At 40.1% G+C, this 25,664-nt stretch overlaps 1 protein-coding gene across 1 annotated transcript in view; it reads left to right on the top strand.

Moving 5' to 3' along the window:
- Window positions 1-25,664, top strand: part of cntln (centlein, centrosomal protein) — a 515,615-nt gene that overhangs the window by 129,021 nt on the left and 360,930 nt on the right. The window contains exons 8-9 of the mRNA XM_028805853.2: window positions 4,788-4,950; window positions 8,402-8,596. Of these exons, the coding sequence (XP_028661686.1) occupies window positions 4,788-4,950; window positions 8,402-8,596 (358 nt within the window). The remainder of the gene's footprint in view (window positions 1-4,787; window positions 4,951-8,401; window positions 8,597-25,664) is intronic.

Raw genomic sequence — 25,664 nt, 5'->3', positions numbered from 1 at the left:
TCACTTTTGCCTTATGGCCTGGTGCTCCATCATGTATTGTTGGTCACCAAACTGTTTTTGGATGGTTGGGAGAAACTGCTCTCGGAGGATGTTTTGGTCCCGTTCTTTATTCATGGCTGTGTTCTTAGGCAAAATTGGGAGTGAGCCTACTGCCTTGGCTGAGAAGCAACCCCACACACGAATGGTCTCAGGACTGATGGTAGCACCACTCACCTTTTCTTTTTTTCGGATGCCCCAAACAATCGGAAAGGGGATTCATCAGAGAAAATGACTTTCCCCCAGCAGTCCTCAGCAGTCCAATCCCTGTACCTTTTGCAGAGTATCAGTCTGTCCCTGATATTTTTCTTGGCATCTTTGCTGCCCTTCTTACACCAAACCATCTTCCAAAAGTCTTTGCCTCCCTCACTGTACGTGCAGATGCACTCACACCTGCATGCTGCCATTCCTGAGCAAGCTCTGCACTGGTGGTCCCCCGAGGCAAGAATCAGCTTTAGGAGACGGTCCTGGTGCTTACTGGACTTTCTTGGACACCCTGAAGTCTTCTTCACAACAGCAGTGGAAATGGGTTTTGTGCGAGTAAGTTCATTTTCATGGCAAAGAGGGACTTTACAATTAATTGCAGTTCATCTGATCACTCTTCATAACATTCTGGAATAGATGCAAATTGCCATCATAAAAACTGAGGCAGCAAACTTTGTGAAAATTAATATTTGTATCAGTCTTAAAACTTTTGACCACGACTGTAGAAGTCAATGCTCACTAATTAAAGATCTTTAATTCATGGCTTTTTAGTGTTTAGTTAATTCTTAAATCAGAGATTTTTTTTTTTGTTTTCTAATGCTACATGCATCATCCAAGTGATTTAAAGCCAAAAAACGGATGAGTAATTTTCAGTTATTCACTTTGTCTTCAATTTCCTTCTGAGTACTTAATTAAATGAAATAGTGAATGATGAATACACACGGGTGGATATGGAGACCAGCTAGATGGTGAACTGCTGGTTCCTTTGTCATTTGCATGTTATTGCTAATAAGGGGCAGTTAAACAATGAATACAGCTGTTTAAGACTAAAATAAGCAATTAAGGGTTCAAAAACTTAACAAGCAAAACAACTAAAATGAAACAAGTGCTTCATCAGCAATTAATAATTTCTCATGATGCAATTGGGTTGGTACAAAAACCTGAAGCCACTGTGGCCCTCCAGGACTGATGTTACTAATCCCTGATTTAAAGGGTCTGAGCCTTGAATAGCAAATTAAATTAAAGTTAATTAATAGCAAAATTAGTAGTCACTTATTAAGAAAATGGTTAGGATGAAAACCTGTAGCCATGGTGGCTCTCCATAATGAGAGTTGACCAACCCTGGTCTGGAATATCATTAATCATTAACAAGAAAGAATGTACAGTGGAACCTCGGTTTGCGAGTAACTTGGTTTACGAGTGTTTTGCAAGACGAGCAAAAATTTTTAATAAATTTTCACTTGATAAACGAGCGAGGTCTTGCAGTGCGAGTAGTTTTGATGCTGAGCGCCATGTGATCACAACTGAGCTGATGGTTCTTCTCTCTCTCTCACTGCGGGATTGTGGGCAATCGTCTCCTATTCTCCGTCTGAGTCTGCCTGCCTCACTCATATAGTCAACGAGTGTATAGTATTTACTACAGCATTAGCATTGTGACTGTGTGCGCGCGCGTGTGTGGACATGCGCGCTTGTGTGTGTGTGTGTGTGTGTGTATATTTGTGCTCGTGTGTCTGTGACATGCGAGTCCCCGTCTTGCACCCTAAAACACGAAGCTGAGTCTTAGTACTTTAGCAACACAAGCTTTATTCAGCTTGAAACAGCAACAGTGCGGTTATTTATACACAGACACAGCAGTCAGGCAGGGCCCTGCACATTTATAATGTTCCTTGTTCCTTGTATCACCCATTGACGGCAGGCGCTTATAGCATGTCCGCGATCTTTTTGGATTCGCTTTTACGGAGAACTGCTACAGCACTGGGAGACTGCGATTGCTTTGGGACGCTCTTCCGCGTGTCATCCCATTGGGTGCAGTCCCACAAGAGTTTAGAAACTCACTCACACCAGCCATGATTCTTTTCAAAGGTAAAGTGCAAGTTAATTTGTTTTATGTATTTTTACTTTATATTTTGTATTAATCATTTTTATATGAATAGTTTTGGGTTGTGGAACAAATCATCTGAGTTTCCATTATTTCTTATGGGGAAATTCACTTTGATATACGAGTGCTTTGGACTGCGAGCACGTTTCCAGAACGAATTATGCTCGCAAACCGAGGTTCCACTGTACTAGTGAGTTCAGTAATCGCAAAGTTAGGCCAAGGAAGTCCTCCACTGCTGATGACAGAAGAATCCTCACTATAGTTAAGAAAAAGCAACAAACGCCTGTCCGACAGATCAGAAACAGTCTTCAGGAGGCAGATGTGGACGTGTTAGAGGCAACTATCAGCAGAAGACTTCATGAACAGAACCATAGAGCGAATACTGCAAGATGGAAACCACTAGTGAGCCATAAGAACAGGATGGCCAGATTATAGTTTGTCTTAAAAGGACATCAAAGAGCCTGCAGAAGTCTGGAAAAAGGTGTTGTGGATAAATGAGACAAAGATGAACCTGCATCATAGTGATGGTAAGAACAAAGTGTGGAGACAAGAAGGAACTACCCAAGATCCAAAGCAGACGTGTTATGGCTTGGGCGTGTATGGCTGCCACAGGTCCTGGCACACTTCTCTTCATTAATGAACTGCTGATGGCAATGGCATGATGAATTCTGAGTGGTATGGAAACATCTGATCTGCTCAAGTTCCAGTAAAAGCCTCCAAACTCACTGGACGGCGTTTCCAAACATATTGCTGAGGCAACACACAAGTTTGTCAAAGCTAAAAGTTGGAAAATTGATGAATGGCCAAGCCAGTCATCTGATTTAAATCCAACTGAGCATGTCTTCCATGTGTTAAAGACAAAACTTAAGGGGACAAGCCCCCCAAAACAAGCAGGAGCTGGAGATGGCTGCATGAGAGGCTTGTCAGAGCATCACCAGAGAAGATCGTCAGCACCTGGTAATGTCTGTGAATCGCAGACTTCAAACAGTCCTTGCATGTGAGGAATATGCAACAATTATGATGGCTTTAATAGCCCTGCAATTTCTGGTGTCCCTCCCACCGAAATGGGAGGACCATATAGAAAAATTATGTGACCGAAATGTATGAAAATCCCTTTAATGAACATTTACAATGTGCACTGTAATCATTGTTTGATTTGGACGTTTTAAAATGTGGAGGGGGAAATCAAGGAAAAATATGTCTTTGTCCCAAACATTATGGAGGGAACTGTATACAGTGATCCCTCGCTATATCGCGCTTCACCTTTCGCGGCTTCACTCTATCGCGGATTTTATATGTAAGCATATTTAAATATATATCGCAGATTTTTTGCTGGTTCGCGGATTTCTGCGGACAATGGGTCTTTTAATTTCTGGTACATGCTTCCTCAGTTGGTTTGCCCAGTTGATTTCATACAAGGGACGCTATTGGCAGATGGCTGAGAATCTACCCAGCTTACTTTTCTTTCTCTCTCTCTTGCGCTGACTATCTGTGATCCTGACGTAGGGGGTGTGAGCAGGTGGGCTTTTCGCACACCTAGATGATACAGACGCTCGTCTAAAAATGCTGAAAGATCATCTTCACGTTGCTACCTTCTGTGTGCAGCTTTTAAGTATGCTGCACGGTGCTTCGCATACTTAAAAGCTCAAACACGTATTGATTTTTGACTTTGTTTTTCTCTCTCTCTCTCTCCCTGCTTCTGACGGAGGAGGTGTGAGCTGCCGCCTTCAACAGCTTTGTACCGCAAGCCAAACAGCCCTATTGATTTGTTTGCTTTCCTCTCTGTTTCCTTTGAAGAGGAAGATATGTTTGCATTCTTTTAATTGTGAGACAGAACTGTCATCTCTGTCTTGTCATGGAGCACAGTTTAAACTTTTGAAAAAGAGACAAATGTTTGTTTGCAGTGTTTGAATAACGTTCCTGTCTCTCTACAACCTCCTGTGTTTCTGCGCAAATCTGTGACCCAAGCATGACAATATAAAAATAACCATATAAACATATGGTTTCTACTTCGCGGATTTTCTTATTTCGCGGGTGGCTCTGGAACGCAACCCCCGCAATGGAGGAGGGATTACTGTAAATGCTATTCACTAGAAAGCTGAATCGGACTTGTATATATAGGTGATATTAATATATGTAGCTCTATATTTCTATATCAACACACAAGCTTAAATATTGCAAGTCTTATTAACACATAATGTAAAAAACAAACATATTTGCTGAAGCACACAACCGTTGTCGCCTGACTAAAGTAATGTGAAGTGAGGCCTTGATGCCTCTTAAATGAATACTGTTTTAGCCTCTTCACAACATTTGTTCCTCAGCAGAGAATCTTAAGTATTTATTTTATCTTTATAATTTCTGTACTCTGAATGTTGCACTGAGATGAGAGAATGCGGCCGTGGTCTAAGTTTGGCATCCTCAAATCACTTTATTAACAAACAGCTTATATAAATTAATACTTGCTACATGGTAAATGCTTTGGTTAAAACATCTCAATCCATATTATGTATTATATATCAATGTATGCTCATTGCAATTGACTCTCGTAGTCCCATATGGTCTGTCTGTGAATTAGAGTAATTTAACATTAATGGATTAATGAAAATTCCTCATGAAGTCGTGTTTGGTGTCTCTCAGTGCTACGCTTGGCTTTATGTTTTTTTAGGAAGGAGTTGCAAGAAATTCAGAATCTGTATCAGAAGAGCACACAGCATGCGGCTCAGCAGGCAGAACTAATTCAGCAGCTGGAGAGCCTCAATCTTGATGCACAAAAGGTGCTACAAAATCAAGAAGAAGCACACACAGCAGAAACTGTGTCTTATCAAAAGGTAAAAACTGCAGAATCTCTGTTTAAATTATTTTGTAAATTCTTTGATGCTTTTGATATTTTTATCACTCTCACGCCAAGAGCTTTCTTTAATGTAACATTTATTTTAAGTGTGTTTGAAAGTGTGAATCAGTTTAATGGAGGAAAATAATTATTATTAGTGTTACATAGAATTCAAAACTTCTTAAAGTTTTAAGTGTCATAGAAATTGCAGTCACACTTTTCCAGATTTATTTATTCGTCAATTGTGATCAATCAGTTTTCCAAACTGCAGGCTGACATATTTAATATGTGTTCTGCAGCCCCATGTGGATCATCAAGTGTATACAGCATCATGGTGGTTTAGTCTTTTGAATTAACATTGCTTTGTACCTGAATAAATCTATTTTTTTTAAGAATATGAAAAATTTGACAAATGAAAGGAGACCATCCAGTCCATCAAGCCCTTTTATTTAGGTAATAGCTAAGCTCTCCCAATATCTCTTCCAGATTCTTCTTAAAGGTTGCCTTGGTAGTGTAACCTGTAGAGGCCGCCAGAGAGCCCTAATCCACAGACACTGTAATGCTCAGCACGCTTTTGAGTTCAAATGAAGAATATTTATTCAAGGGAAAGCACTGTCCACAGTCACCTCTCCAAAGATTAGCCAGAATAACACAAAAATAAACTAATCGTTCCTCCTTCCATCCTCCTTTTAAGTGTTGCCCATTGACTCCCGACTCTGACTCGTCCATGTGTTGCAGTGGGCTACCTTTTAAGCTGAACCTGGAAATGCTTCCGGTGCCATGCCATGTCTTCTTGGAAGGACTTGTGGGCCATAGGGAGGTCCTTCCCTGACAGCGCCCTCTATCGATCCCCAGCGACACCCCACCCAAGCATCCCAACTGGAATCCCATGCAAGGACCACTGCCACCTGGCATATCGGGGATGGAACCGCTCCCGATTCCTGTCTATCATTGTATCATTGGTCCATCCATTATTTGATACCAGTCGGACACAAAGTTATTTTCTTGTCCCACTGGCCAATCCATTTCTCCTTCTGCTCTGGATTCCCGTCCAGGTATGAAACCATCCTTCTTCCCAGCCGGGATACCTGTTCTCCTCTTCCAATTGTTTGCTTCAGAGTCGCACAACCCTTTTCATAAAGAAGTGCTTTCTGACTTCAGTCCTAAATGCACTTCCCCCTTGATCTCCATTGATGTCCTCAAGAATGTGATTCACTGTTAAACTGAAAGATTTCTGCTGGATCTTCTTTATTGCTTTTTATTAACTTTTCATCTGAATTTGTGTCATGGGGACACTTTCCTACCTCACAAAAGAAACGGCTTCTATTTTGGAATGTTCTTCAGTTCTAAAAGCTTTTGCTTGTGGTTCTTCAAAATTTATTCCACTTGTTTTACTCTTAGTTCTGTCTCCTTAGCTGTTTGCAAGTGTTGTCTGCAATCCATAATTTTAGATGATTGATAAATATTGTAATGATCTTGTACAAAACGTCTGATGTTTTTTAGTTTGTGTGCACCATGAGATGAAAAAGGTTGAAAATCGCTGGTCTCGTTGAAGCCACAGTCAAATGAACTTGGACACTCTACAGTGGGATTGAACCATTTCTGAACAATGCGCTGTAGTGAGATTTCTTTGAGCAGAGGGAGTGAAACCTGCTGAAATTCACTGAAGGAAGTTGGGTTGTGCAGATCAGTAAGCTGTTTGGGTGCCCAACGAATGCAAAATTTATTGTATCCCAAGTCATCATGCACTGTGGCATGTGCAGGTCCATAGCTGATATCCAAATGTGCAACAACAGCTAACAACGTAATCCACCGGTCTTCACCGATGAAGGCATTCGCCATGTTGATGTGGGCTTGTGTGCAGTGCACGATGTTGACGGTCGATCAGATTGCGCCTCGTCGGTTACACTTGTTCCTCCTGCTTTAAACCTTTCTACCCATTCATAAACTTTTCATTAAGTAATGCTGTTTTCACTTCCGTACTGATCCAACATCCTTTGGTACATTTCAGCAGGTTTCACTCCCTCTACCTTAAGTAACCTCACTATGGCTCGCTGTTCAAGAATTGAGCAATCCTGCAGCGGAGCATCCATGTTCCTTTGACTTTGGCTTCAACTACACTAACTTCTTTGAAATACCCATAAGCCAGTTGGAACATGTCGTGTTGCGTCAGCTTGTATCGGCTACAATTACCATGTAATTTTCGAATTGACTCGAATTTTTGATTTACCCTCATATTTAATGTTACATACAACAAGTTATTAAATGTAATTGAGTGCATAATTATGGAAGTATGCACTTTTAAAGAATAAACATATCAATTCCAGGTATCACAATGTTATACAACAACTTTACATCTTACTATGTGGATTAAAATCTTGCTACAGAGTTTAATTTTCATTTGAGCAAAGCTGACACAAAGCTCTTTCTGAAACTTTGTTGTAATATTTTAACTGTGGTATAGTAAAACAAAAGTTGTGTAAGGTCATCCCTCCACTTGTGTGACTTTTGTTGTATTTTTGCAGCATTTACGTTTAATTTTGAGTATTATTTCCATTTTGGGCCTTGAAAGCCTGAAGTAAGTTTTTGAAGCTGGGATTAAGCCATTTGGAGAGAAGCCTTTTGCAGATAGGCAGCGAAATTAATGCTTTGCTTGGCCAGTGAAGCCTTTTGGAGGCCTCACATCCCATTTGCTATTTGGAAAACTTAACTTCATTACACATTTACGTAACAACAGAACAACTGCAACTGCTTTTCAGTAATTACAACATTTTATATAGCGCATTTTCTTGCATAAAAGATTTTCAAAGTACTTTACAATATTAAGTGTCAGAGTGTTACAAAATGAAAAGTGAACAGTTATTTATATAAGGTTATATAGTAGAAAAAGAAGAAGATATAGTAGAGATTCAAAGTGTCCAGGTTAATAAGAAAAAATGTGGACAGATAGCCAGGGAGGAGAGCAACATAAAAACTTCAGTTGCCAGGATGGTGAAGGAAATCCAGGCAGGCAGTGTGGCATAGCGGTTAAGGCTTTGGACGTCAATCCCTAAGGTTGTGGGTTCAAATCTTGCTGCTGACACTATGTGACCCTGATCAAGTAACTTTATTTGCCTGTGCTGTTAATAAACCTATTATTAATAAAATAATAATAGTAAATAAACCTGTGGGGGTTCCAAGGCTAAAAGACCTCCCACCCCTGTCTTGACATTATACAGTCCATTAACAGGATATACTCTCAACACAGCAAGTGGCTACAGCATACTTAGCCCAGGGGGGCATAGCACTACCATCGAATTCCAGAAGAAAAAGAAAACCCACAAAAGTAGTGATTAGTGGCCAGTTTATGAGATAACAAATAAAACTTCATTTTTGGAAAATAAGAGCCATTTTACTTATATATCCAATTACACTTCAAGTAATTGTTGTTTTTTGTTTTGTCATTTTAGTTGTATAATGAACTGAGTGCACGCTATGAAGCTTTGAAGTCCAGCGAGACTCAACTTCTTCAAAATCACGTTAGTCTCACTACTCAGTTATATCAGAAGGAGCAAAAAATAAACCAGCTGCAAGTAAAGCTGCAACAGACACATCACTGTTCTCATCAGCCAGCACGGCAGACCAATGCCAAGCATCTAGGAGAGGTAAGAGATTTACATGTTCAATTCATGGATATTTTACAGTTTTCCTCTCTTTTCACTTGGCCATTATGTTTGCAGTATATTGTTGCTTTATTATGGAAGTGTACTTCTACTTTGCTCCACATGTATAGCTTTTCCTGCATGTGGATAGCTGCGTTAAGCAATAAGACTTAATAGATCAGCACAAGCAGACCAAATGGTTGCCTTTAGGCAACCTGAGCCACACCTGTGCCAATCACCAAAGCAGGTGCCCACTCACCATGCAGCTTTGTGTTGAAAGTACTCTTCTCAGCTTCTAACCCCTGTGAGAATATGGCGATCACCTACGCTAGGTGCTCTTACGAATGTATTTTCAACCAATCAAATATCTGTACTACTATAAAGTAAATTTAATAAAATGCAGTAAAACTGACAGAGTCTTAAATGTATTTGAAAAGAAATCTTGTTGAAAGATACTCATGTTAGAAATATGGATGATGGTGAAAATGAGTCTGAGTTTAGAACTGCTTTGGATTTTTGTTCAGTCCACGGTGGTCTTAACCAGTTTCTTTGAGAATTCTGCATGACAGTCTTCTGTCTCTTGTTCTTCTTTCTTATTTGCTCTCCTATTCCGTGTGCAACATACATCCAACTTAAAAAGACCGTTCTTCACATAGATTTAGATTAGATTAAATTAAAATAAATAAAACTTTTATTAATCCCATGGGGAAATTCTGATGCACGCAGCTGCAAAAACTTAAAAAAACAAGGATACAGACTTACAGCACAGATAATACAGAAAATGAATCAGCAATTGATAAGTAAATAAATAAATAAAAAAAAATAGATTAAACAAGTACATTGGGTGGAAGCATTGAATTGCCACATAGAATTGGGCAGAAAAGACCCCTGAAGGCACTTTGTGGTGGAATGAGCCTGTGGCTAAAAGAGCTCCAAGAGAGTGCCCCCCGAAGGGGATGGAGGGGATTTTTTACAATGGCATCCGGTTTTACCATCATCCTCTTAAACCCCAGCACAGCTTCCAGTGTGTCCAGGGTTTTCCCAATAATGGAGCAGGCTTTCATAATCAGTTTGCTCAGGTGTTGTGTTTCTTTTGAGCTAGTCTGCTTCCCCAGGAGACTGCAGTGTAGAACACCACACTGCCTCCTATGGACTGGTAGAACATTTCCAGCAGCAAATGACAAGAGTCTCTTTAGCAGGTCCAATCTGCTCTGGATTTTCTTGTCAAGCGTCACTGTTTTGTCAGACGAGTCCAGTTTGTTGTTTATGTGAACCCCCAGGTCCTTGTAGCTCTGCGCCACTGGATGGTGACGGGTATCAGAAGCTCCTTGGCATGTCGGAAGTCCACCACCAGCTCTTTTGTATTGCTGATATGAGCGGCAGGTGATTTTTTTCTGCACCATAAGACAAAGTAGTCCATGACTTTCCTGTACTCTGACTTGTCTCCATCATTAATGCAGCCTATGATGGACAAGTCATCTGAAATTTCTGTAGATGGCAAGCACTAGTATTGTGCTCGAAGTCTATTGTGTAGAGGGTAACAGTGATCACGTGAGTCGTCAATAACCACAGAACCATTGACATCATTTTCATTTCTCAGGCTGATGCTCCTTCTGATCCTAACTTCTCCAGGCAAGTAAATGAAGTTATTTTTTGGACATTCCAAAGAAATTAAGCAAAAGATAAAGGATTCAGATCAATAAAAATTAAAAGTTTAAGTCAATAGCTATCACTTTGGACTAATATCAGTGAAAATATGCAAAATATCAAAGATTTCAACAAGTAAAATTATGGCTTCTTTCAGCATTTTAACTATCCATTCATCCATCCAACCTGCTATAACCTAACACAGGGTCACGGGGGTCTGCTGGAGCCAATCCCAGCCAACACAGGGCGCAAGGCAGGAAACAAACCTCGGGCAGGGCGCCACCCCACTGCAGGGCACACACACACACACACACCAAGCACACACTAGGGACAATTTAGGATCACCAATGCACCTAACCTGCATGTGTTTGGACTGTGGGAGGAAACCGGAGCACCCAGAGGAAACCCATGCAATTACAGGGAAAACATGCAAACTCCACACAGGGAGGACCTAGGAAGCGAACCTGGGTGTCCTAACTGCAAAGCAGCAGCGCTACCACTGCGCCACCATGCTGCCCCGCATTTTAGCAATGTTTCAGATAAAGATTTAGAACTTAATTGAATGCCTAGCAGTCTTGAGTTAATGGTTTGTTTGAGACTAGTTCTAATATGCCTCGTTTTAAAAAAGGTTGTAGTTCAGGTCCAGTGTTGGGTGCTTCATCCCTATATTTTTTTTACACTTCTTCTGACAGGTTAAATTGCAGTTCAGATTTGGATTTGTATGAAACATCTGAAGTCCAAGTTCCTTTTTAATATATTGTCCAGTTCATAATTGCGAGTTTGAACATTTATTCTTCATATGGCATATTCATATAGTAGTTGAATGCATGGAGGTAGATACTTCCAAGCTGGAGAGCAGAGCATGAGATTTGATGGTGTAATGCTAAAGCATATTAATGTTTTCAGTGTCGTTATGAGTTTTCTGTCCGTCCATTACGATAGGCCTTGCCTTTACCTTTGTTGGATTCTTAATGACTGGTGCCCTGTCCAGAATAAGGCCTAGAAGTCTTGACTTTATGGCTTGTTTGAGAATAGTTCCAATAGGCTTTTTTCCAAAAAGGATTATAGTTCAGGTCCAGAGGCTTATTGGAATAGATTTCTTACTTGTTTAGAAAATGAATAGATGGATTCTTAATATGAGCTGCAACCTTAAAAAAATGAAAAAAAATCAGGTGCATTTTATTAGTTATGGTGCCATAACTTTAAGTTAAGAAAGACACTCTGTCTAAAAAAATTTTTTATACATAAGCAAAATGGAAACTTTTTCAAACTTGCAGGTGTCTTTTTATTAGCAGTTGTGGCCAATAGAGGACACTCCAACCGTCCCAACCTGACACAGACTGACGCAGGAGGCACAACTTCAAAGCACTGTCCTTTTCCTTTCCTTGTGGGAAATGTTTTCCCGCTTCCCCCAAAATCACAGCACAGCTCTCCCTTCCTCTTCTCTTTCTCTTCTCCTTCTCCTCCAGGCAGGCTTCGTCTCCCTCGTCTCGACTCTCGCTCCCCAAGTAGTGTCAGCTGGCTCCTTTTATATGGCACCCGGAAGTGCTCCAGGTGCTCATTGCCCTACTTCCGGCAGCACTTCCGGGTGTGGCAGAAGAGCTGCAGTCAAGGGCTCAGCAACAGCTGCAGCACCCCCTGGCGGCGCCCATGGATCCCAACAGGGCTGTGTTCAACTCCAACTTCCATGGAGCCCTGCGGGAGTTCGAGGCACAGTTGCAATCCAGGTGGGCTTCCACCTAGCGCTCTGGGGAAGGTATTGTCCTGACCACTCTTCCTCCAACGGTCCTTCCAATGTGGGGCTTCCCGGCCGGGCAAAGGTCCCGGCCATCCGCTACACATTAAAATAACAACAATAATGAGTTAATGGATATTTTTATGTTGTGCAGTTCTGCATTTATCCAGAAGACATGTAAGAAGCCCTGTTCTTTGAATTTTTGTCCCCTACTTTTCTGGTCAGGTATCACTTAACGTGGTTACATACGCTTCAACAACCCAATTATTCACTTTTGCGAACATCCTAAAAAGAGGACTGTTTGTTGTTAAAAGACAAATTAAAGTGCTTGATTTTCATTTGTTTTATCTGATTTTTGTTAAAATTTTTTTTTTTTTTTTGCCCAATTGTCACCCTAAGCATCCTGCTTTGTCCTTCACCACTACAATTTTTACTAATGCCACGCAAGTCCTGTCCAGCCTTTTAATTATTGATTAATTCTGTTTTTTTTTTTTTTTAAACTGTATAACTAACGACCTAAGAAGGAGCAGCAACAAGGGAAATTATTCATAAGAATTCAAGCATCATTTTCTTTACTACAATATATTTATTTTCTTATTGATCTGCCATTAGCAAACTAGGAAAATATATATTTTTTTCTAAATTCAGTTTTCAAGATCACATTACATATATTTTGGAATACTTACCCTGAATACATTCAATGCTGATGAAACATTTCACATTTAAAATCATTTTTAAAAAATGTTCAAATTTTACATTTTTGACTTGCTTGTACCGTACATGTTATGCGATTATTAATTTGTAAACATGTCCTTATTGCTGACAGTGCAACCACAGAGGACAGAAAGGCTATTCAGAGGTAGGTAACATTTGGTAAAACAAGAAAAATCGTAAAACTCTTCAATTGCAGTGATCTACACCAAGCAATGTTATAATAAGGTCTTTGTCATATCACAGGTATCCAGCATCCCAAATTGTTTTCACCTTTGCCATCTTACAGACAATGCTGCATCATCAAAACTCAAATCACCAGGTTCAGAGGCATTTATTTATTTAATGATTTTTATTTTTACTCTCAAACAATACACGTCTTGAATTACTGATGCTCTCTCCATTGTGATCATCACAGTGAAGTGTTATACTTTGCCGCTCATTTTCTGTGCTTTTTTCAGGCCACATTGTAGGGCAGTCAGGTCCAACGTCGCGATTCAAATATCATTCAAATTTATTTAAAAACCAGTCTTATTGAAAAGCACAAAATGACATTTGATTGTGAAAGAATGAATGTTTTAGCTGCGTTCATTTTAGCATCGAGTTACTCCAGATGTGCTGTGCAAAGCTGCAGTGTTTTACCGGTCTGCTTTTGCGTGTCACTTCCATGGTCAGCCTTTTGGTAATTTTGAATGGTTAGCTTGTTATGTTCATTTGTTAAACATACCACCACACCCCTTCATCACTTGTTTTGTTTTTTTTCTTCTTTCTCTTCTTCTTCCTTTATCCCACTACTTTGTTAAAAAGCCTCGTCAGTGTCCGCCAATAGGCCGTGTCCCAAAATTCATCTCTGTCTTACAAAAGTGATGGTTTGATACATAATGCCTAAAACAATGGTGTTCAATTAAAAATATTCAAGCCACCTTTAGTAAAATATTACTGCATCTCTAAAAGAGAAAGGAAAAAAAAAGCAGATTGTGCTCACCCTGACTTGATATTGTGACGATTCACACAGGTGCTGCTTTTCCAGGTGAGTGCACAGGTGCCAACTGCTTTTTAGTTCTGAATGGCGCAATATAAACGGTACTCTGCCACTGCCCATTGGACTCCTCCAAAACAATGAAACAAGCCCTCCTTCGACTTGCCTGCCCCTTTTACTTTGCTTGCTATTCTCACCTTTTTGTTATCTTACTAACTGACCCGTACACCTCTTGATTCTTTTCAGGACAGTGAGCCATTAAAGCAGCCACAAAAAGAACCTTGAATCCTTACGAGCCACACATGATAGTGCTGTACTTCTTTACATTATTATAATATTTTTACTTGCTGCACTTCTGCAAAACATCAAGTGTTTACTACAATGTGGCATAAGTTCTTTTTATAGCACTTGGCCGGTGTGCTGTGCCACAAACGTTATTGTGACATGTCCTGCTGTGCAAGGACAGCTGTGTGGAATGGGATGTAGGACACCTCTGTAGGAAGAGTTAAGTGTATGGGGTGCAGGACAGTGCTTTCACGTCCAACAGGCTGAGCGGTTTAAGACTTTGCCACAAGAAGGCAGTGCAAATGCTTCCCTTTTATAGGAGATTTTAATGGCTCTTATATTTAAATAACCTCTGCCTGAGTCTTGGTAGTATGTTTTTTGCTTTTGGTGCTTCTTGTTGTGGCTGCTAGTGCGTCAGTTACCATAAAAGTAAAGTATAAAAAATGTTTATGTAACACTCACAATTGTTAGCCTAAGTTTGATTAGATCCAAATATCTACTCATTTTGAATTTGTACATTTGAACTATGTGTTTTGGCTAATGTGACGGCTCTACTATGTAGCGCTTTATAGTAGTTGAACAGTGTATGCTAACATGTTAAATATGATATGTGAGGATTAATGTAAGGCAGAACTGCAAAGTATCATCTTTTATTTCTATCTATCTCGGTGCATTAATGTTGCTGAACAATTCCAGTCTTTTGTGCTCCATCAGCCGTTCCCGTTCGCATAACTACTGAGGTATTCGGAATGTACCATAACATTCTCCAACTTAATTTGACTTCAGATTTGACTCTGGACCCTCCGGAGGTTCATTGTCTCCACTGATGCTGCTGAGTATGTACACTGCCTGGCCAAAAAAAAAGTCGCCACCTGGATTTAACTAAGCAAATAGGTACGAGCCTCCTATTGGATAATTACTGCATGGGCGATTATCTTTCAGCTGGCAACAAGTTATTTAACCCCAACTAGTGCAATGAGTTTTTTCTCATTTCTTAAACAACCATGTCGAAAGACACATCTTGTGGTCATGGAAAAGATGTTAGTCTGTTTGAGAAGGGTCAAATCATTGGCATGCATCAAGCAGAGAAAACATCTAAGGAGATTACAGAAACTACTAAAATTGGGTTAAGAACTGTCCAACGCATTATTAAAAACTGGAAGGATAGTAGGGACCCATCGTCTTCGAGGAAGAAATGTGGCCGGAAAAAAATCCTGAATGATCGTGATCGGCGATCACTTAAACGTTTGGTGAAATCAAATCGAAGAAAAACAACAGTAGAACTCAGGTCTATGTTTAATAGTGAAAGTAAGAGCATTTCCACACGCACAATGCGAAGGGAACTCAAGGGATTGGGACTGAACAGCTGTGTAGCCGTAAGAAAACCACTAATCAGTGAGGCAAACCAGAAAAAAAAGGCTTCAATTTGCTAGGGAGCATAAAGATTGGACTCTGGAGCAATGGAAGAAGGTCATGTGGTCTGATGAGTCCAGATTTACCCTGTTCCAGAGTGATGGGCGCATCAGGGTAAGAAGAGAGGCAGATGAAGTGATGCACCCATCATGCAAGATCTTGGTGAAAAATGAATGCAACACTGGATGGAACTAAATCTTGTGACATTGCAGAAGCTTATCGAAACAATGCCACAGCGAATGCATGCCGTAATCAAAGCTAAAGGCGGTCCAACGAAATATTATTTTTTTTTGGTGGCGACTTTTTTATTGGCCAGGCAGTATGTGTGTATATATATATATATATATATATATATATATATATATATATATATCCATCCGTCCATTTTCCAACCCGCTTAATCCGTTCACACGGTCACGGGGGTCTGCTGGAGCCAATCCCAGCCAACACAGGGCACAAGGCAGGAACCAATCCCGGGTAGGGTGCCAACCCACCGCAGGACACACACAAACACACCCACACACCAAGCACACACTAGGGCCAATTTAGAATTGCCAATCCACCTAACCTGCATGTCTTTGGACTGTGGGAGGAAACCGGAGCGCCCGGAGGAAACCCACGCAGACACGGGGAGAACATGCAAACTCCACGCAGGGAGGACCTGGGATGCGAACCCAGGCCTCCTAACTGCGAGGCAGCAGCGCTCAAGTATGCACGAAAACATAGGAACTGTAGTAGAAGGCAGTTTGTTCGTCGAAGGGCTGGAGAGTGGTACAGTAATGAGTGTCTGCAGGCAACAGTGAAGCATGGTGGAGGTTCCTTGAACGTTTGGGGCTGCATTTCTGCAAATGGAGTTGGAGATTTGGTCAGGATTAATGGTGTTCTCAATGCTGAGAAATACAGGCAGATACTTGTCCATCATACAATACCATCAGGGAGGCGTATGATTGGCCCCAAATTTATTCTGCAGCAGGACAATGACCCCAAACATACAGCCAAAGTCATTAAGAACTATCTTCAGCGTAAAGAAGATCAAGAAGTCTTGGAAGTGATGGTATGGCCCCCACAGAGCCCTGATCTCAACATCATCGAGTGTGTCTGGGATTACATGAAGAGACAGAAGGATGTGAGGATGCCTACATCCACAGAAGATCTGGGGTTAGATCTCCAAGTTGTTTGGAACAACTTACCAGCTGAGTTCCTTCAAAAACTGTGTGCAAGTGTACCTAGAAGAATTGATGCTGTTTTGAAGGCAAAGGGTGGTCACACCAAATATTGATTTGATTTAGATTTCTCTTTTCTTCATTCACTGCATTTTGTTGATTGGTGAAAATAAATGATTAACACTTCCATTTTTTAAAGCATTCTTCGTTTACAGCATTTTTTCACACCTGCCTAAAACTTTTGCACAGTACTGTATGTATGTATGTATGTATATGTATGTGTGTGTGCATATATATATATATATATATATATATAATGTATGTATGTATTTATATATGCATGTATGTATCCCAGCTGCTTTTTTTTGCCGCCCTCTGCCCCTTTGGACAGTTTCACGTGTAAGAGGTTTAATGTTTTTGTGGTTGGTAGAATTGTGGTGTGCTGTGGGATTTTTTTGGTTGCAACCACAGGAAAATGGTGGGAAAACACTGCTCTACCTACACCTTTGCTCCTGGCACACAGAAAAAGACCTCTGTAGCAGACACTGTACATTTTGGATCGTTATGTTGCATTATTTGCATAAATTAGCAAAAATGCTGCAAAATGGAATAATGGGTAGGGATAATCAATACATTTCTGTTTTGTCATTATATTGGGGCAATAAGCACTTTAAGTTACCTGACAGACTGGTGAGTCAAATACAGACGTACTAGAGACTTATTTTGGGTTTAGTGCCTCTCGAAAATAACTTATTTAGCACTTGCATGATATGACGGTGAATTGATCCTCTTACAGAAACATGAAAATAAAAATAGAGCTTAACTTTTGCCTGTGCAACTTTTCGCTAGCATTGCACCAGGACTACCGTAAACCCCCCTCCCCATCCCATTTCCTCCCAGGCCCCCTGCACCTGTGTCAGTATGTATAAATCAAGAAAATGGACGCCAGTGCTACATATTGACATGTGGCGTATTGTTGTGAACCACGTAATACAATGTTTTAAACCTTTAACTTAAAATTTTATTTCATAAAATTTTTAAAGGTAGTATATAAATTCGGTACTGGATGTGTATGTAATTGTTTAGGTACACACTTAAATTATTTATTTTATTGTTTTTTAATGTTAAAAAAATACACAAAAATGCCACCCTGATCAAAGCACTGCCTATGATGTTTGCCTCGTTGCCGGCCCTGCATGTAACAATATTTTTTAACGTGTTAAAAGGATATATTAATTACAAAAATTAATGCTTTAACATTCCCAGGCCTAATATATTTATAGATCTTTTTTTTTTTTGTTAGAGAAATGATGAAAACTGTGTTTTTTTTTCCAGTTAAGCTTTGTTTCAGATATGCGCATTGCAGAAAAAATTAAACAAAATGTCAGTTTGTACTTAAGAGAAACATTTTCTTTTCTTTTACACCACATGTATTATGGATAAATATTTTTGCACATGCTTTATTAGTAAAGGTATGTATTTTAATGAAGTTTTATTTATTTTAGTATTTTTATGGTCACTGAACAATAAGCATGCAGAATTTAATTTTATTAATAAAAAATGAACAGTTAATACCTGTGGTCTATAGTTTAATTATAAAAATATCAAAGATAACACTCTGATATAGGACACAAGGCTTCTGTGTTTCTGGTTACGCAGGAGCTTAGTGTAAAAAGGTTTATAATCAGTATTGTAATCAGCCATAAGAAAAAAAACAAAAAAAGTCCTGATCGGAGTATCCCTAATTCTAACAAAAACTCTTATGACATTCCAGTCTTTACAGGCACATTTTAATACTCCCTGGTTCCAGTTTCTTTTTCTACCTGCAGTGCCGATCCGTGTTTAGAATATGAGGGGATTCCCAGACTACCCCCCTACCCAACCACTTTCTGTACTGACTGTTTTGTTCTGTCTCTCCTCTTTTACTTTCCAAAGCATCCTGTACCCTTCTGCTCTTGGTTTCTCTTTGGTCCAGAGATCTTTCTCCTCTCCCTTCATGGGACACCATTCCCTCCAATGTAAGGTTTTGTTCTTGAAACCCAAACTACCACCACACCAGAGTTCAAAATTCTACACAGACCCTATCCTACTCCATGCATGCGGCTTCTGATGGGCCTCCCTGCTGATCCTCTCTGTCAATCACCTGGCACTTTTCTCCACATTTTCTGGCACCGTCCCCCTGTCTTTTCCTTTTGGACACACATACGTCACCTACTGTCTTCCTTCCTTTCTTTCCTGCAGTATTCCTCTGTTACGACAAACCTTTCTTCTTTTAGACCTTGCTAGGCTTCCCTTGGCTCAGGCTGGGTGGGAGAGGATGAAAGTGAGTGGGTTGGGTTACTTTGTACGCTATGTCCGTTTATTGATAATTCCAGTCAATTTGTCTGTACTTAATAAAAAGTTGATCACAAAAAAAAATTCTGACAAAAGTGAGTTGTGAATAACTGACAGAAAAGGTGGGCTGATACCTGGAATGTGGCCTCATTTGTCACTGCGTGCTTTTGTCACGGACCCCTTTAAGAATCTGATGAAAGCTATGGACCTGCTTCCCCAAAAATATTCACATTTAAACAACTTGGCATGCAATGAATGTAATGTACTTTATTTCTCGAGATTTGATTGTCTCATACATACTGTATATGACATACACAAGGTATTATTAAACTTTAAAGTAAACAATCTAGAAAAACACTCCATTTTTTTATGCAAAAAGTAATGGCCGCTCATTATAATTATGAACTACAATCTTCTTGTGCAAATTAGAACAGATCTACTACTACTACTACTACTATGTTTTCTACTACCATTACTACTACTAACTACTACATAAACTCTAAATCAACAGTACCGGGCTGTATAGTGAACATAAATGTTAATATTTATCTGACCATCACGGACCCCTTGAAACCCATCCATGGGTCCACGGACCTCAGGTTAAGAACCCCTGCTCTTCATTTTGTGAATATTTCCTTTTGTGTCCCAGTATTAACTGTGGCAGGAGAGAATGAATTCAACCAACGGTCTTCCTAAGACCAGGTATTGTCCTTCTCGTCTGAACTGTATCTGCACATCTCCGTTTGCTTTTTGGTAAAGGGCTTTAGATTCCTGATACTGAATGTGGGGCTGTGGTGCCGATTCCAGTCAGTCTTTCAATTCCAACAAGGTACCATTTCTTCTGTTATATTGATTGTTAGTGAAAGTTTGTAGAGAAGATTGTTTTGTAGTGCAACTTCTTTGAACTTTGAATAGTAGCATAAAAGACGTTAACGTATTGGGGGGGGGGACAGTCTGGCAGTTTACCTTTGAATAAATGAATCAGAAGTCATTATCTTTGCTCTCCTGCTCCTTTATCCTGCATCTTTTTATGCGCAGTACAAACAGAATAGCACAGCATAGTGCTTTGGCTTGCTCTTTGTAAGTGCGCTTAGGTTAGGGAGGTTACGCTACAGAAGCGTTAAGTTCACAGAGGCTTTCTTTGACCTCCTTACTAGCAAACAAGAAGTGCTTTTCTAGCCTACTGGGTCACTGTAGTGTTGCTGTTTTATTTTAATTGGTGATCCTCTGTAAGACTCTTGGCATTATCTATCAAAACACTTTCTTCCTTGTATTACTTGAGTTGTAATGTCAGCATCTGCGACTCCATTAGTATAAAAAATTAAGCAAAAGATGTTTTCCTTGCAAATAATATGCAACCCCTTTGGCTTCGGTACAGATCTGTGTAGTGCTGTCTGCCTCGATGTCTAAATTAAGTTCAGGCCATGTAGGACTGTCACAGCATGATAAAAAGCAAATCACATATTTTCATGTTCCTTAATCATTGTATTTTTAATCTGCACAACGAAATTCATTAATATTAAATTATGTTTATAGAACATATGTAGCAAGTGCCTAACTGCTTTGTTTCTTAACTTTCTTACCTGCAGACATCAAAGTTAACAGATAAGGCATCCCTAGATGCAGCTGAGTCACCTGGGCTTTCTGTTCCTTTTTTATAATTGTGCTGACAGGGGTGTGTATTCCAGCCTAATCTGAAATTCTGTTACAACTTTTCCTGAACACCTGTTAAATTCTAATGCACAGGTTGTTAGAGAGATTTATTTTAATTTTAAATGTTTGAAAATACAGTTGGAATGATCAAAGTACTCATCACTGGGGAGACCAGGTAACTCGGCTCTCATTTAAATAAATGAGAACGATGGCTTTGAACATTGTTCTGTGAAGGGAGAAGCCAGCATTGTATGCCGCCTTTCCATGCTGAGTATGAGCAATATTTTTCTTTCCTTTTTTTGAGTTTTAAGAATTAACTGTTTAATTTAAGCTTGTAAGAATGTGTGGTGATGAATTTTTTTCAAACTTCTTTTAAAATGTAATCGTTATATGGATGAGGTTAGAACTGTGGGTGCAGTAAGGAGTCTAGGGTTTACGTCTCGGGTCCTCACTGCATAGAGTTTGCATGTTCTCACCGTATCTGTGGGGGTTTCTGCCGGGTGCTCAAAGTTTCCTCCCACTGTCCAAAGTCATACAGGTTAGATGAACTGGCAATGGTAAAGTGTGTGTGTTTGCCCTGCGATGGACTGGTGTCCTGGTTTGTTTGTGCCTTGTACCCTATGGTAGCTGGGATAGACTCCAGCACCACGACCCTCCTAAAAATGACAGCTCTGGTTTGAATTAAGCAAGTTAGAAAATGACATGTCATAAAGTAAAATGGTTTAGTCCCCTTACATTACAGAACGTACAGAATGTTGTCACTTGAGGGGTATACATTGTGATCTCTCCTTAATATTCTAAGTAAGGCTGCACAATTAATACTCTTCTTAGTTGCGGTTATTATTACGGTTGCCACAATATACTAATATCAAAAAGTGGTGAACTCTACGTTCCATTTGGTACTCCCACTCTGTTGGAGATTGAGTTTTTCCAGTTATAGACTACTTTAAACAGAAAAGAGTGGTGCCTTTCCACCCCATGTATTTGTAATATTCCTGGTTCCAGTTTCTTTTTATACCTGCAATGGTGACATATGCATCTATATATATAAATTTATATATATATATATATAGTCAAATGATTAGACAAGAGCCAGAAAAAAGGTTTGGGCCATGTATACTTGAAGCCGGGCTACAAATTTGAAAATTGATTGCACGATAGTACAGATTCTAGTCCAGAACAGAACTGCCTTGAATAAGGCAAAGAAGGTGGTTTTAAAGGAAGGCCGAGGAAGTAACGTCATCGGGGCTGGGACCGGAATTTCCTGTAACTGGTCTGCAGTGGAAAGAGAGAAAGATTAGCGCATTATGCCACCCCCCTCGTCTGGTGTGGAATTATCCTCTTTTGAGCCCTTTAGTTGCCTCCCATGCGCATGTGTGTGACAATATATATATGTGTTCAGACTATAGTGTGTATGTATATGTATGTACAGGGGGACCTCGGGTTACGACATAGTTCTGTTCCTACAACACTGATGTAACCCGAATTTTTGTGTAAGTCGAAACACACCCAAGCCTAAGTCACCTATCCCAACACATTTGCATAATCATAATCTAGAACATAAAAACACAACTAAGCCACAGAAAAAGGAAAATGACATAAATATATTGTACTGTATACTGTACTGTAGTAACAGAAAAAATGACAAAAAATGAGTGTAAAAAAATTCCTTGCCTTTATTGTACCCTTATTGTACCCTTCCATCGTGATGGCTTTCCTCTTCTTTGAAGCTCTACCATCTGAAGATTCTGACTTTCGTTTAAAAATTAGTCGCCAAACCAAGCAACACAAACGGAACACATCCTCCGCGAGCAACCAAACTAGTTTGTCAGCTCCCTCACTCATACGCCGCAATACTGTGTATTCTTCCGCTGTGCACAACCAAACTAGTTTGCCCACGTAGTCTATAAGTATGACACTTAACGGCGTAAGCTGAAGCACTCACATCTCAATTTTTTTAAGTTTTTATGGGAGTGAGCGTTGTAAACTCGATACGTCGTATGTCGAGACGTTGTAACCTGAGGACCCCCTGTGTGTGTGTGTGTGTGTGTGTGTATATATTATCACAAGAACGACAGAGTCATTGCAAAGGTTTGGGGCAGCCACCCGTATGATGTTTCCTGGCTGCAAAATTGGTTAATTTGAACACACATGTTCACAGGTATGAGTTCAAAATAGAACTGAATTGCTGCCTTAAAATGGCGGCTTTTAAATACAAGCATAGGAAGTGATGTAATTAGGGCCGGCACCGGAAGTGACATCATTGGCAGCTCCCGGGACCGGACGTGAGATCATTGGCAGCACCGGAACAGGAAAGTGACATCAGTGGTGGCGCTGGAACCAGGCGGGATTTCCCGAGAATGGTCTGTAAGGGAATGAAAGAGACAATTAGTGCACCCTGCCACTCCCTGGTCAGGCATGGAATTACTTTTATTCAGGCCCTTTAGTTGTCTCCTGATTGCCTGTGTGTGACAATATGTGTGTGTATATATGTATATGAACAGTGCATCTGGAAAGTATTCACATACATATGTATATTGCATTCAGAGCGCATCACTTTTTCCACATTTTGTTATGTTACAGCCTTATTCCAAAATGGATTAAATTCATTTTTTTCCTCAGAATTCTACACACAACACCCCATAGTGACAACATGAAAAAGTTTACTTGAGATTTCTGCAAATTTATTAAAAATAAAAAAATTGAGAAAGCACATGTACATAAGTATTCACAGCCTTTGCCATGAAGCTCAAAATTGAGCTGAGGTGCATCCTGTTTCCCTGATCATCCTTGAGATGTTTCTGCAGCTTCATTGGAGTCCACCTGTGGTAAATTCAGTTGATTGGACATGATTTGGAAAGGCACACACCTGTCTATATAAGGTCCCACAGTTGACAGTTCATGTCAGAGCACAAACCAAGCATGAAGTCAAAGGAATTGTCTGTAGACCTCAGAGATAGGATTTCTGCTGCTTTGAAGGTCCCAGTGAACACAGTGGCCTCCATCATCTGCAAGTGGAAGAAGTTCGAAACCACCAGGACTCTTCCTAGAGCTGGCCGGCCATCTAAACAGCGATTGGGGGAGAAGGGCTTTAGTCAGGGAGGTGACCAAGAACCCGATGGTCACTCTGTTAGAGCTCCAGAGGTCCTCTGTGGAGAGAGGAGAACCTTCCAGAAGGACAACCATCTCTGCAGCAATCCACCAATCAGGCCTGTATGGTAGAGTGGCCAGACGGAAGCCACTCCTTAGTAAAAGGCACATGACAGCCCTCCTGGAGTTTGCCAAAAGGCACCTGAAGGACTCTCAGACCATGAGAAAGAAAATTCTCTGGTTTGATGAGACAAAGATTGAACTCTTTGGTGTGAATGCCAGGCGTCACGTTTGGAGGAAACCAGGCACCGCTCATCACCAGGCCAATACCATCCCTACAGTGAAGCATGGTGGTGGCAGCATCATGCTGTGGGGATGTTTTTCAGTGGCAGGGACTGGGAGACTAGTCAGGATGAAGGGAAAGATGACTGCAGCAATGTACAGAGACGTCCTGGATGAAAACCTGCTCCAGAGCGCTCTTGACCTCAGACTGGGGCGACGGTTCATCTTTCAGCTGGACAACGACCCTAAGCACACAGCCAAGATATCAAAGGAGTGACTTCAGGACAACTCTGTGAATGTCCTTGAGTGGCCCAGCCAGAGCCCAGACTTGAATCCGATTGAACATCTCTGGAGAGATCTTAAAATGGCTGTGCACCGACGCTTCCCATCTAACCTGATGGAGCTTGAGAGGTGCTGCAAAGAGGAATGGGCGAAACTGGCCAAGGATAGGTGTGCCAAGCTTGTGGCATCATATTCAACAAGACTTGAGGCTGGAATTGGTGGCAAAGGTGCATCGACAAAGTATTGAGCAAAGGCTGTGAATACTTATGTACATGTGATTACTCAGTTTTTTTATTTTTAATAAATTTGCAAAAACCTCAAGTAAACTTTTTTCACGCTGTCATTATGGGGTGTTGTGTGTAGAATTCTGAGGAAAAAAATGAATTTAATCCATTTTTGGAATAAGGCTGTAACATAACAAAATGTGGAAAAAGTGATGCACTGTGAATACTTTCTGGATGCACTGTATATATGTGTATCCCCATATAGTGATTAGACATAGAAGATCTTTGGTGCAGAGAAACTCAGTAAGCAGTTGCTTGGTTTTGCTGATGTTAAGTTGCAGACAATTCTCAAAGTTCTCCCCCTGACTCCTCTGCTCTGTCTCACTCCCTCTTATGAGTAAACCCCCCATAAGTGCAGAATCATCTGAGAATTTCTGCATGTCATGTGATGTGCTCTTATACTTCTAATCAGAGGTGTACAGAGGGAAGAGAATTTATTTTTTTGTTTGTTTTTTATTTGTCTGCCGGGAAAAATAAACTGCCCAAATCCAGGTGTGCAAAGCTCGCAGAGGTTTACTCAAAAAGACTTGAAGCTGGAATTGCTCACAAAGGGGCTTCTACAAACTACTTAATTAAGCGTCTGAATATGTATATAAACTGATTTTTAATAACTTTTCAATCGTTTGTGAAACACTTTTTAACTTTGTTGTTATGGATTGTTGAGTATAGATTAATTGGCAAAAATGGCAAATTCATCCATTTCAAATCAAATCTACAAAACAGTAAAGTGTGCAGAAAGTGAAGTGGTCTGATTGCTTTCTTAATCCACTGTATTCTTTAAGACATGCCCCTAGTGAAGTGGACTCTGTGACCACACAGTAAAATAACATTTATTTCTATAGCATATTTTCTTGTATGGAAATGTCATTTATATTGACTATTCTTTTTTTTTTTTTTTATTTAAAGAAAGTAATGCTGAATGACAAATATTACCCATTGCTCTGGTATTTTAGGGTAATATAAGTAACATATTGTAACATCATGAATTTTTCTTTCAGTTTAGGGTAATTAGAACATGTGTTCTGAGTTTTTGTAAGCCTTAGATTACCACATATTGGCAGCTTTGTAAGCTGTCACTTTGTCATCTGTTCATTACTAATAAAGCAAAAATCTCAGCATTGACGGCCTTGGCCATTGTCAGTGTTCTCCTTCTCACTCAAATGAAGGCGGCAGACCTTGTCTGTCCTTTGATGGCGTACATTTGTAACACACA

Source organism: Erpetoichthys calabaricus, chromosome 7, assembly GCF_900747795.2.
Source record: "Erpetoichthys calabaricus chromosome 7, fErpCal1.3, whole genome shotgun sequence".
NCBI lineage: Eukaryota > Metazoa > Chordata > Cladistia > Polypteriformes > Polypteridae > Erpetoichthys > Erpetoichthys calabaricus.
The sequence above is the reverse complement of the archived record's forward strand: the minus strand, read 5'-3'. Positions and strand labels throughout refer to the sequence as shown.